We start from the raw sequence: 14486 nt of genomic DNA, 5'->3' as shown, positions 1-14486 counted from the left end.
ATTGTCCAGACCTTTTCATTTTCAAGTGGCTTCTAGTTTCAGTTCCTAACTCACTGTTAGTTTTAAATCGTAGAGCCAATAGTTGCTTCCTGCCATGATTTCGTACTATGAAAATATGATTTACTTTGATGCAGAAGTCAGTATCAGATTTTAGCATTTAACTGCAAGTTTAGTTTGGAAAGTAAATCCCATTCATTTTAAACTGAGAGATTATTTTCAGAATTTTTTCTAGACTGCAGAGCATAATTTCAACAGGTTCCGTAGATTTTTGGGTACAATAGGGCAACTTTTACATATGTTCGGACAATTTGGAGGGTCGAATGATGATGGATCTATACAAAATCAGGAAATATCTTTTTTTTTTTTTTTTTTTAGAGAACAAAATTTATTAAGAAGCCCAACAAAAGCCAAGAAAAGAACACAACGCTACACTAACACAGAAAAAAAGGCAAAGATGTAGCAGCCTTTGCATGAGGGGCCCATCCCAAAACCAAACCCTCAGCTTTTCAAATCACCCCATTCCACTGAGGACATCTCATTTCTGAAAGACTGGTCATTCTGCTCCTTCTAGAAGAGACTCCACCGACTCTGGCGTAACCCAATCCACGTGAAACATTGAAAGGAAGAAGTCCTACACTTTCTGGGCAAAAGAGCAATGGATGAATAAGTGATTGATTAGCTCCGCATTCTCCATACACATCAAATATATATTTGGGAGGATTGAGGATTAAAGACCTTCGCTGAAGATTTTCCATGGTTAAAATTTTCTTTCTGTCAACCAAGCACACAAATATTGCAACATGACCCCCGTAAAACCAATGATGAAAAGGATGGGTAGGGCCATGATTGCGAGGGGATTTCGTGATTAATCTGAAGAGAGAAGGGCCGAAAACTCTCTAGAATGGTTTCGGTGCAAATCATTGAATTCTCTAACTGAGGTGAAGGAGCAACATTCTTGAGATAATTCATAATGCCAATGAATTCAATGATCTCATCATCCACCAAATTCCTATGGCAATATCTCCATACAAAAGAACCACCACATGAAGAGAAGCAACAAGCAATTGAGTCAAAGCAATTTGGAGTCAGAGAAGCTAACCTTGGGAAGATGTCTTGAAACACCACATCACCGCATTAGACATCCACCCAAAAATGGATACGGTGCCCATTCCCAAGAACGAACTCAATCTCTCTACTAACAAAAATCTCTATTGATGTGATTGCGTTCCAAATACTAGTAACATGATAAAGGGAAGAACTCTTCACACGCCATCCTCCTTCATGCACTACTTGCTAACAATAATTTCCCTCCACTACCTCCCCACTTCCGTGCCCAACTTCCATATCCACTTTCCAAGAAGTGCTATGTTCACAAAACCCAGATTCTTTATCCTTGTGCCCCCTTACCGCGATTGGCTTGCAAACCTCTCCCCATTTTAGGAGGTGGAACTTATGAACATCCCCCCTTTCTAGAAAAAGTCTCTTCTCAGCTTTTAAAGCCTATTCAAAATAGACTGGGGTCACTTGAAAGAGACATGAAATACACATGTATATTAGAGAAAGCCGCTTTAACGAGGGTCAACCTCCCTTTGAGAGAGAGATGTCGACACTTCCAACCGGCTAGCCTCCTCTCAATTCTTTCAACGACCCCGTCCCAAAGGTGCTTAGCCATCTTCTCGATGCAAAGTGGCAAACTAAGATATGTGGATGGGAACGAATGTGTCTTGCACCCAAAGGCATTCGCAAGCTGCACCAGATCCTCATCTGACACATGTACTCCCAACAACTTGCTTTTAGATACATCGATCTTAAGACTTGAAACACCTTTAAAGCACAGAAGGATTTTGCGGAGATTATCCACACAAGTTGCATCCACATCACAAAACAATAAAGTGTTGTCCGCATACTAGAGGTGGCTGACTTGGATCCTGCCTTCAGAGTTTAGAGACTTTAAAGCCGTTAATTAGCCCATTTTCCTCTCCCTTGTAAAGCATCTTGTTGAGAGCTTCACAGATGATCACAAATAAGGGAGTAGAGAGAGAGAGAGAGAGAGAGAGAGAGAGAGAGAGAGAGAGAGAGAGAGAGAGTCCCCTTGCCCAGAGAGAGAGAGAGAGAGAGAGAGAGAGAGAGAGAGAGAGAGAGAGAGAGAGAGAGTCCCCTTGCCCGCGCCCTCTAGAAGCCTTGAAAAAGCAATTAGGCGACTCGTCCACTAAAACAAAATGAGTGGCGGACTTCACACAAGACTGCATCCATTTCTGACCATGACCCACCTGAGCTAGCATATAATCTAAGAAATCCCAGTTAACGTGGTTATAGGCCTTTTCCATATCGAGCTTGCACACCAGTTTGCTTCTTTCTAAATCTACATTCAATGCATTCATGGGCGATCAGGGCGCTATTGAAAATTTGCCTTCTAGTGACAAAAGCTCCTTGATTTTCCATGATAATCTTAGAACTCCCCAAAGCAGCAAGGCAACCAGTTTTGCTTGAATCTGTTGATAACACCCAAACTTATATTTGCATTAACCTGGATGTTTGATCACCTCCCTCTCTGGGTTGTGTTATGTTGAATGCTTATGTATGCAAAGGAGACCTTATCTCCATCATGCTCATGCCATATAAAGTTACTGATGCAGTTTACAGCAAGTACTAGCTTGGCATTTGGTTATGTCCCTTTTCCTTCTATATTTGAATTCAGCAGGCTTATTTAAATAACATTGTCATTTATGACCCTAAATATTTCAGCTAGAAGGAAAAAAGCTTGGTGTTGCTCAATCGGCAAATCAGGACTCCTTGTTTTTGGGCAATCTTCGCAAAGGTTGGCTGTATTTTATCCCTTCTGCTGTGATGGCTTTATCAGAGAGAGAGAGAGAGAGAGAGAGAGAGAGAGAGAGAGAGAGAGAGGGGAATGCTCACCTGTGCACACCGTCCATGTGATGCAGCACCCCATGAAACCCCCATGGCCCAACCTTTTCTCTTATCCAAAACTTTGGTGGGCCATGACAAAAGAGAAAGGCAAATCAAGGGAGGAAACTGTTTCCTTTTGCCATGGCCCACCAAAGTTTCGGATCAGGGTGAAAGTTGGGCCTTGGAGGTTTCATGGGGTGCTGCATCACATGGAAGGTTCAGATTTGCAGTCATATCATGGGAGATGAGATCTGAAAAAGTTCTCACGAGAACTTGTGAGAACTGGTGCGCAGGTGAGCATTCCTCTCTCTCTCTCTCTCTCTCTCTCTCTCTCTCTCTATATATATATATATATATATATAATAAAAAGAAAAAAAGTTAGCGTTTTCTGCTTGTCTATTCATCCTATTATTCTTTCTATGTTCTAAATTGATTCTCTTGTATTCATTGCATTATTTTTGCTTTTGATCTCATTTTCTTTTCAGATTGGAGCTTCGAAGAATTTAATAAAATGGTTCACCAGGTGATATTTGGTTTTAGCAGTATTGTTTGTTAGAATGAAATAGGGCTCTTGCTGGGTTCTGAATATGTACATCTTTCTTTCTATAGGCTTTTCAAGACGTTGTGTCTACTGAACTTGCAATGCCTTCAAAAACTGGAGATTCTGCAGATGGAAAGCGACAGAACCGAGGTTTTGCTTTTGTGCAATTTTCCTCTCATGGTGTAAGTTATGGATGCCTCTTTTTTTTTTTTTTTTTGTGTTATTGTTCCATCATACGAGGAATGATTTTATGTTTGTCAAATTATCCTTCATAATGTGGTGTGAGAGTTGGTTTTTGCATTATGGAGTTTCAGGCAGTCATGTATGTTGTTTTTTACACCTCCACAGGATAGAGGTTCTGGCTGTATGTATCTGACTTTGCATATATGTTTGAATCAATTACTAATTTTTGTCATGTTCCTTTCTTTTGTTTTGGTGACTGTGACAGAAACACTGTACGTGCATGTGTTAGCCTTGTGAGATCAGTTATCTCGAGTGTCTTCAACAAACTCACAAAATCTTATCTATGCTCATTTATTGTAGCCTTAAAAATCTCATCCCTATGGTTATCCATTCTTACGTATGGATAGGATCTTATCCCTGCTTAAAAATGTGCATGATTTCTCATGTTAAGTGTGTACTTTGCCTGTTCACTCAAGCCTGTCTATACCTGTTCCCTTGATGATTAAAATATCCCTTATCCCATTTTGGTCTCTATGACAAGAATTCAGTTTCTCCTTATATTGTTCTTCCTCGATTAATCACCATATAAATGGAGTAGTGAAAGATGCTTCTGTGATCTAGTTCATTAGCTGTGTTTGTGTGTTTTAGTTTCAATCTACTTGCCTTTTCAACCCTCAATTCCAGGGACATTCTACCCAAGCTGTCATTCCTGTCCAACTTTGGAATCCATCTCACTCCCGCATCAGAAGCCTGCTCCCACTCCTTACTAGATGTTCACACTTACAGACATTTTAAGAACTGCTGTGCCGCTCCTTCATTAGATCTACTTCTTCTCATGCTTCCTGTAACTAATCCTTCATGTCATCAGATTCCTATGTGTGTATGTGCAGTGCACATGATTTACTATCTTGGTTTGACTGAAGAAGAGCTTTTGATAAACTAGAATGACATCTTTGGAATTGAAAGAAATGAATTTATCCTCTTCTCCATGATCACAGATATACTCAGCTAGCATTTATAACACTGATACATACATCCATAGATACTCAACTCCCCTCTATTAAATTTTATTTTTGAAACCTTGCTGTATCTTCTTTGGAGACTAGTTCTTTGGTCTCCTTTTGGAATAATCTGCAAATTTTCCACATTCTTTTCGTGGATGGCATGGTGCTGTTGAAGCATGTGCTAACCCTTCTTTGGAGGCATTTGGCTCTTTCTTTGGCAGCATAAGATCTCGCACAATGTTAGGTGACTTCCTGTGTTCATGCCTGTTTCAAAGAGCTGGATGATGTTATGATAATTGGCATTTTAGAATCGATATCATGCTTAACAACCCAGATGGTGAACTGTATTCTTGTTTATTCATTCCTTTGACCATGGTGCTGGTGAGAAGTCGGCATTTAGAGTTTGGTGAATTTGAGGCTTTAGTTTTGCCTGGCAATTTTTTCTTGCATGGTAACTACAGTGCTGCAACTTGATCGATTTACAACTTGCAAATGATCCATTCGTGGTGAAAAAATGCCAAATGCTGGTGCATAATGTAGGATTTGCGCTACACTGAGAAGATCTTCCAAACTGAACATGAGTCCATGACTGTAACTTAGTTGTTAAATAACTTGGTTCTAGCCAATCTCCTCTTTAGCGAATTACGAAACTGCTATGGACTTTAAGAAACTTATGTTCCTTGAGGAGGGGGAGTGTAGGGCTTTATGCTCTACCCCACCTATTACAGTGATGAAAGGAGCTCTTGTCATGTGAGAGGGTCTTGAATATAAATCGAGATGCGGAGAATGATGACTCTTTCTCACTATTATAAAAGAATAAGGACCATAATCTCTCTCTCTCTCTCTCTCTCTCTCTCTCTCTCTCTCTCTCTCTTTTTAATCCATTCATTGCTATTCAAGAGCCTTTCAATCTTATTGTGTATCTATTTTTTGGCCTTTGGTGTGAACTCATCATGCCTTTTTTTTTTTGCTCCCATAGGCAGCCTTGCTGCATTTATTTGCGATCCCATGTATCCTCCTTCACTTCTGGTGTAGTAAGCTTTAGAATTCAGAAATTTGAGATGCTATAATCACGGATTCAGATTCAATTTTTTGAAGATGTGGGCACCAAATCTCGAACCTTTGACTTATAGATTAGAAATTTATCACATCAACCAACCTGGCAAAGAAGAGGAATGGATTCAGATTCAATTACCAGTGTTTACTTCGGAATCCTGTCAACAATATTTACTAATTACCTGATGGGGTTTCACATCAGATGACTCTTTATGCTTGTGCTCAATGCTCTGGTTGAGAATTGATTTGTTTGTTATATTAATTGTTTAGAAAGATGACAAATTTATTAAAAGAGGAAAAAGCCAAAGACAAACGAGTACAAGGTAGACCAAACAGAAAATGAGTGAGAACACTTAACAAGGGCCCTTATATTTAGGTCCAATCCATTACATCCAACTTAGCTCTACTAAAGACTATTGACTCTAACCCGCAACATTGCAAAAGCATTGATTATTCCTCTCCCCATGAGGTCCAAATACCTGCCAAAAAGGAAAGCCTTCAGGGCATCCTACCTCTCTTCCCAACGGCCCCCCAACGCCCCCAATGCCAAAAATGAAACAAAACTTTAATAGATCCTGACATCACCCACGAAACATCAAAGGTCGCCAAGAACCTCTCCCTCATCTCTCTAGTGAAGGGGCAATGAATAAAGAGGTGATCGATTGACTCTGCATCTGCATCTCGCATGCACATGAAACAAACATTGGCAATTTATGTTAGTTTAAGCATTCATCAACTTGAATTCCATCATTTTTTAATGCTTCATTTAGATTCATGTCCACCGATACGGTTCCATCAAAGCTGGTGTTTCTTTAGAATTAGTCACAAACAGTGTATAAAATATTGGCGATATTATTGAAATATCGCCAATAATATCGGTGTTGCCGGCTATGCGACACCGAAACCCCTTTTTTCGAATCGCTCCCAAGTATCGTCGATAATCTCGCCGGATTATCGGTATTTTCAAAATATCGTCGATATTTCGCTGTTCCCACCAACCACGGGTGGGAACTATAGCCAACAATCCCCCTTTATCGATAAAAGGGGTAGCTGTTTGCGATAAAATGTAAAAAAAATCCAAAAAATACCTGTTTTTTCGCCTGGATCTGGAGGAAGACGCGAATTCACAGCCTTGAGTGCAGATCGGCAATTTCTGGTAAGATTCAACCCCAAAAATTTCCTTTTTTCTGTGAAAAAATCTGCAACTTCTCGAATCCGCTTGCGGGGCGAGATCTTGAGGGTTTTTTTCTTATTTGGGATGAGGGAGAGGGATTTTCGGTTGAAATTTTAGAGAAATCGGTGGGAAGGAGATGGAATTTTGAAATTTGAGAGATTTTCGGAATTTGGGGATCGGCGGGCGTAAATTGGGGATCCGGCCAGTGAAATGCGATCACGTACGTGGTTCCATATGCTGTTAACGTACCGAGTACATTTTGTTGGGCCCACCGAGAATGTATCTGGTCGATCCATGCGGTCCATCCGTTTTTCCATCTTATTTTAGGGGTTGAGACCAAAGTTTAAGCATACCCAAAGATCGAGTGGACCATACCATTGGAAACAGTTGGAATAATGATTTCCACCATTAAAACCTTTCTAGGGCCCACAGTGGTGTTTATTTCTCATCCAACCTGTTCATAAGATCACACAGACATGGATGAAGGGAAAAAACAAATATCAGCTTGATCTAAAACTTCTGTGGCCCCCAAGAAATTTTCAACGGTAGATTTCAATTCATACTGTTTCCTACGGTGTGGTCCACTTGAGGTTTGGATATACTTCTTTTTTAGGTTCAAGACCTAAAATTATCTGTTAAAATGGATGGATGGAGTGGATAAAATACATAAATCACGGTGGACCCCACAGTTGAAACCTTCCTGGGTCACCTTCAACTGCTCAAGTGAGCCGTACTAAAGGAAAAATGTGGTTATGGAAATTCCAACCATTGAAACCTTCTTGGGTTCAACAGTGATGTTTAGATGCCATCCGTACCGTTAATAACGTCATTACTATTGAGATGAATTGAAAACAAAAATATTGGCATGAATCAAAACTTGTGGCCCCACGAATATTTCAACTGTGGACGTTTAATTATCACGTTTAGGCTCACTTGAGCTTTAGTTATGGTTCATTTTTGGCATCATGTCCTAAAATGAACTCACAAAATGGATGAACGGGGATGATTTTTCACAAACACAGCGGCCCCCACTTGAGCTTGCAGCGCAGGAAGGAAATCTCAGTCCTGCGCTGCATGGGTGTGGGCGCGGATGAAAAATAAGCATCACCGTTGTATGTGGAAAGGTTTCAAGGGTGGAAATCATTATTTCCACTGTTTCTTGTGGTATGGTCCACTTGAGACTTGTATAAGCTTCAATTTTGGGCTCAACGCCTAAAATGATATGGAAAAATAGATGGAAGGTGTGGATAAACTACATAAATTCACAGTGGGCCCAACGTAGAGTGTACTGAGTAACTTAGTAGCTAATCCGATTTCTGGATTGGCTATTGACAAAAGCCGTAGCCAAAGACACCCAGATTCATAGCTCAACTGGCAGATTGAGTGGAGATGCCTCGTTTTAACACTTGAGGCCTTGGTATCGATCCCCAGTGGCTAACCCAAATGGCTACTGATGTGACGTCACCGAGCTATGTGGACCCCACCATGATGCATGTGTTGTATCCATACCATCCATTAATTTGGAGAGAGATTTTTATGGCATGAGAAAAAGAATGAGATAGATCTAAAGTTCAAGTGGACCCCACCATAGAAAACAGTGGGGACAGTGACATCCAGCTTTCAAAACTTCTTAGGGGCCACGGAAGTTTCTGATCAAGCTGATATTTTTATTTTCACATCATTTTGGCTACTATTTGAGTGATTTCTTATGACAACGCATGCCTTTTGGCCCCCATTAAATGAAAACTTCTAATTTAATGCATTCTTTTTGCAATTTTTTTATTGTTGAATATTTAAATATGTGTATTTAGGCATGTCTTGAAGTTTCACTGAAAAATTCCACCATTGTCTCCATGTTTCCCCCTTTTTCCCTGCATTTCCGGTTATCGGCGATATTATCGGCGAAAACGATATTATATCTTTATCTCCGGCCAGCAAAACTTGTAGCGATACTGACAACTCGAACACTGGTTGCAAGTAGGTTCTGAAACTTGCACGTGATATCTTATTTTATCCTCTCAGATGTTTTCTAATACAATATGGCATGTCATTTTGTTATAGGCCTACCCAAAAGGCCATTTTATCTAATCCATATTTGTGGTGAGTCCCCATCCCCTCCCCTCCCCCCCCCCCAGAAGGTAACTACATTTTATTAAAAAAGGAAACGAGAGCCAAAGATGCGAAATCTAAAGCAGACTACTACAAAGAAGACCAAGACAGAGAAGAAAAAAGTGGACACTCATCAAGATCCTCTATACTTGAGTTTACATTCAATTTTTCTGCCCCCCCCACATAAAGATTTGTGACCTCTGTGTTCTCCAGAGAATGGCCCATGTATTAACCTGTAGGGAGAGCGAACTGAGAATTAACTCGATTTTTCCTTATTCCACATCATTGTTTCTTCGTCTCTTGAAGTAGGACGATGACTTTGAAGCTGCGTGGCCAACATACGGATGAGATTTGTTCACGTCAAGTACCACCAATATGCTGACAAGCATTGAGCAATGTGAACACTTGCTTTTGAAGAAAACTTTGCTAACATCGGGAATTCATCATGTAGTGCCAAGGTGTTCTGATTCCGTTTTGTAATGGATTCAGTGGGGCCTGTTACATGATACAGGGGCATAATGGGTACCTTGGAAAAAATTGAAATGTTACGGGTGTTGCAAGGGCCACAATGGCCGTTATGGGGGTATAACGGCCGGATTCTCTCCTACAGCGGTCAGAAAACAGCTCTGTTTTGGGGGTTTATTTAAATTGATGCATTTTGTTATATTTTTCACTACTTTTCAATTCTCTTACATATTCAAGCAATCCTAATCTATTTTGACCTTATTGCAACATATTTACGGATTTAAACAAGGTTTTTTAACTGATTTGGGTGAATCAAAGCTCCACGGTCCATTTGGGGCAAATTTAGAAAAAAAGGTAAAAATTATATATATATATAAATTTTTTTTTTTTTCTAATTTCAGCTAATTTTTGGATGAACAGTGTATTTTATGAAAAATCCTAAAAAAATGCATTTTTTCTTTGAAACTTAATGTTGATTCATGAAATATATATAGGATGCTCAAAAATACAGATTCATGCCTCTGGTCATGTTAATTACGATTGCTATTTAAAAAAAAATTAATTTAATTAAGGCTGATTTTTGGATGGACAGTACTTTTATGAGAAAACCTAAAAATATGCATTTTTTTCTTTGAAACTTAATGTTGATGCTTGGAATAGATGTAGGATGCTTAAATGTACAAATTCATTCCTTTATTTTATTTTATTTTATTTTTTTATACATCTTATCCACAATTGAATGGTTTATTTTTAGATGATCAGTGTATTTTATGAAAACCCCCAAAAATGCTTTTTTTTTCCTTTAGAAGTTAATGTTGATGCATAAAATATATGTAGGATAATCAAATGTACAAATTCATGCCTTTTTTTTTTTGTCATGTAACCACAATTGCTAATTTTCTTGTTTATTTTAATTTCGGCTATTTTTTGGATGAATAGTGTTTTTTATTTAAAAAATGCATTTGTTTTTTTGAAACTTAAAGTTGATGTAAGGAATAGATGTAGGATGCTCAAATGGACAGATCCATTCTTCTTCTTCTTCTTCTTCTTCTTTTTTTGTCATCTTCATCACAATTGCTAATTTTTATTTATTTATTTTAATTCCAGCTGATATGAGCATTATTTTTATATAAAAATAAAAGCAATTTTTTGTTTAAACTTATTATTGATACATGAAATATATATAGGATGCTCAAATGTACAGATTCATACAATTTCTTGTCATGTTAATAACAATTATTATTATAATTTCGGTTGATTTTCGAATGAACAATATTTTTATGAAAAACCCAAAAAATGTTTATTTTTTTGTGTTTGAAACTCAATGTTGATGCATGGAATAGATATAGAATGCTCTAATGTACAGATGCATGCTCTTTTTTTCTTTTTTTTTTGTCTGTCATGTTAACCACATTTGCTATTTTATTTTAAATTTCAACTGATTTTTGGATGGATGAATAGTGTATGGCTGTTTGCCTGTGAATAAACGTTTGCATGAAATCAATTTTTTTTATTTTTATTTTTTAATTTCATCTCAGTGATTATATATTGTATAGTGATAATGTCGTGAGACTGAGGAGCTTGATTTGTTTTCCTTTTTTCTTTACACTTTACAATTTTGACTTTAGTTTTACTTTAGATTCTTTGATTTAGAAATTAAACAATAGTTTATATTTTGACTTTTGTTATAGTTTATATTTTGCCCAACGAAGAAGTGGGAATATTGGATGGCAATATTGTGTGAGGGTGGGTGGTAGCATGAAGTGCAACTATTGTGGTCGGGTGATAATTGGAGGTATCATATGACCTAGACAACATTTGGCACATCGAAAGGGCCAAGGTGCAACAGGTGCCAAGAGAGGTAATGGTGAAGAAGAAACATGGTGCCCCTAATGCGGCCAGACACGAGATGTTTGGTCTTGATTATATCGGTGTTGGTGAGCACGAGAATGTTAAGTCTGATGAGGATTCGGATCGTGAAGTCATGATGGCTAGGAGAGAGCGTGTGCACCACTTGTGAAGATGAAGTGCGTCGATGCTTGTTTGGTGGGAGGGGGTTTGTACATGATATATATATATATATATATATATATATATATATATATATATATATATATATATATATATATATATATATATATGTATGTAAGTATTTGGATTGGGGTTTGGGGGGATTGCAAGTGGGAGTGGGGCATGTTTAGTGGATTACAACGTAACTTCTGCTGACATGAGACTTCACGTGTTCCCCCATGCCCGATGATGTGGAGCCCGAGAGACCCTCGTGTGATCTAATTTTGTTTAAGAGTGAGATGACAAAAACATAAGAAGATCAAACAAATGTGGTCTCGAACTGTTTGGTAGGGCAATAACCAAGCTATTTACATGGCAACATAACTCCAAATGTTGCCAACTTCCCATACTGGCAGGTGGGGATCGAGGCTGTGACTAATGTTGTCAAATAGCATATGCGATCGCACAATCGCATATGCGGTCGCATTTTATTTTATTTTTTTCCCCATTTTTTCAAAATTTTTTTAAAAAAATAGGAAAAATCAAAATAAATTATTATATGTCATTGGGACATGAAATACATTTAATTTAAGTAAAAATAAAATAAAACCAATTACATACATATGAATATGATACATTTACAAGTTACAATATAGTTAACTTCTTAACAATTAACATTTAACAAATATGAAATATGAAAGATCCATATTCAACATTCAACACTACATGATATATAATATATCAAGTTATCAATATCAAGTTATCAACAATCAACAACATCAACATCAACATCAGCACACTTAGACTTAGTAAATACTAAATATTCAACAAAATTAAGAAGTTATGTATTTATTATTTATATAATCAATAATCAATAATCATATACATTGATCTAGTAGCCATTGTGGCATATCACTACCAGGTCCACCACCACCACCACCATCATCATCATCATTCGAGTCATCTCCTTCTTCCACATACACTTCTTCTTCTTCCGTTTCTGCATCATCTGTACATACTAATACTTCATCAACATCCAATGGTGGATGATCTTCAGCTTGATCATCATTATTACCTTCTCCTTCTTCAATCTCCTCAATCTTATCAACAGGTCGACGACTACTACTCGCCCCCTGGCTCCCCCCCGTCCTTCGCCCTCGAGTGGTACTACCTTCACCAGGTGTCGATCCGTATGCGACATCTTCAACTTGTGCCCATGTCAGCTCCTCTCCAGCAAATACCAGGTCCTCCGTCTCTACGAGCCACTCGTTATCTGCATCCAACTCATCTAAGCAGATAGGGTCAAAGAAACCGGGCTTTTCTTTCCTACTTTAGAATCATTCTCGCAATTTTTTATTGTATTGAACGAAAACCAAGTCGTTGAGCTTTTTTTGCTCAAGGCGATTCCTTTTCTTGGTATGAATCTGCAAGAAAGAAAGCACATTTGACATTAGCTATTTAGGTAATTAATTTAGCTTACGCCACTAAAAAAATTAAAGTTTACAAAAAAAACAATTACTAAACAGTCTAAACTTACCGCCTCGAACGTGCTCCAATTGCGCTCGCAACCACTGGCAGAACACGTGAGTCCAAGAATCTTCATAGCTAGCTTCTTTAGAGCTGGATCCTTCCTGTTCGGGTCCAATCCATAGGCAGCCCACTAGTCAGCTGAGAAAAACAGTTTTAGTATAGGTTAGAGTCTTAGTCTTTTAGAGACACTTTGTATGAAAACTATTTGTAAGAGTTCAATACACAGTTGACAGTACACTAACATTTACTGGGTAATTTCATTGTCCGATGTCTTATTATGATATCCCTTGAGAATATCCCTTCACTTTTTGTGTAGAAGTCCAGCAAAGTTGAGATCTTGTCATGGTCTCCTCTATCTGGAATCATTCTTTCCAAGACATCAATAAATCTAACCATATGCATAGTTAGTGCTTCTGCTGGATCTGCAGAAGCGAATAAATAGGCTAGGTTAAGGATGTAAGCAGCCGAATACAATGGGAATGACATTTGGCTACCCCATCTTCTATCTATAATATCTAAAATTGGCTTGTAATCATGGTCTCTATAGTTAAAATGGTCCATGATCTTATTTTTCGCCCTCTCCATCGCATCATATATGTAGCCCATTGCGGGCTTCTCATCCCCGTCCACCAATCGCAACACAGTGACTAAGGGCTTGTATGATTTTAGCGCCTTTACCACTTGAGTCCAAAAATTTTGAGAAAGAATTGTTTGTTGAACCCATTTCCCTTCAGCCTTCTTTGACCAAGGCCCACTTGTAAAATCGGCCGACACTACAAAGCTTCTAAGTTTTGATTTCTTTGCATGTAGCCTTTGTAGTGTTAAAAAGGCTGTAGCGCAACGGGTGACTGCTGGACGTAGCAAGTCACCCCCAATGTGTTTTCTCATTCAACTGAGAAGAAGGGTGTGTTTGTACATAAAGACTGTGATTCTTCTAGCCATTGCAATCGCATTTATAAATAATCTACCTATATTTTCTAACATAAGATCAATACAATGGGCTGCACAGGGGGTCCAAAATAAACGTCGCCTCTTCTCCATAAGAAGACGACCGACCATTACATTCGAGGCTGCGTTATCTGTAATTACCTGTACAACATAGTCCTCACCTATTTCTTCAACTACTCTATCTAATAAGTTAAACAAATATTCTCCTGTGTGTGAATGGTTGGACGTATCCACCGACTTCAAGAACATTGTCCCAGCTAGACAATTTACCAAAAAGTTAATGGGAGACCGACCGGATCTATTGGTCCATCCATCGGCCATTAGTGAACAACCATATATTTTCCATGATTCCCTATATTCAGCTATGAAGAATTGTGTATATTCAACTTCAATTTTTAGGCATGTCTCCCTCATTTTATAATATGAAGTAAGTTTAAGCCCAAGTCTAAATTGACCTATAGCCTCAACCATTACTTTGAAGCTTTTCGATTTAACGGTGTTAAAAGCAATGCTGGTTTGGTAAAACCACTTAGCAATATATTGAATTGTGGTTTTTCTA

At 38.3% G+C, this 14486-nt stretch overlaps 1 protein-coding gene and 1 long non-coding RNA gene across 5 annotated transcripts in view; one reads left to right on the top strand and one right to left on the bottom strand.

Annotated features, from left to right (window-relative positions):
- LOC131229058 (polyadenylate-binding protein, cytoplasmic and nuclear-like) overlaps positions 1-14486 on the top strand; it is an 89936-nt gene that overhangs the window by 30625 nt on the left and 44825 nt on the right. For 3 of the 4 annotated variants that reach the window (XM_058224917.1, XM_058224916.1, XM_058224918.1), the window contains exons 6-8: positions 2746-2818; positions 3393-3430; positions 3517-3630. In XM_058224917.1, the coding sequence (XP_058080900.1) occupies positions 2746-2818; positions 3393-3430; positions 3517-3630 (225 nt within the window). The remainder of the gene's footprint in view (positions 1-2745; positions 2819-3392; positions 3431-3516; positions 3631-14486) is intronic. The other variant, XM_058224919.1, reaches the window with a different exon arrangement.
- Positions 12351-13379, bottom strand: LOC131229060 (uncharacterized). The gene is made up of 3 exons (XR_009163155.1): positions 13228-13379; positions 12987-13117; positions 12351-12873 (listed from the first exon to the last, which is right to left on the bottom strand). It is a non-coding gene; the product is annotated as an uncharacterized LOC131229060 (long non-coding RNA).

The sequence above is a fragment of the Magnolia sinica genome, chromosome 16, assembly GCF_029962835.1.
Source record: "Magnolia sinica isolate HGM2019 chromosome 16, MsV1, whole genome shotgun sequence".
NCBI lineage: Eukaryota > Viridiplantae > Streptophyta > Magnoliopsida > Magnoliales > Magnoliaceae > Magnolia > Magnolia sinica.
Note: the sequence above shows the minus strand (reverse complement) of the source record. Positions and strands in the feature narration are given on the sequence as shown.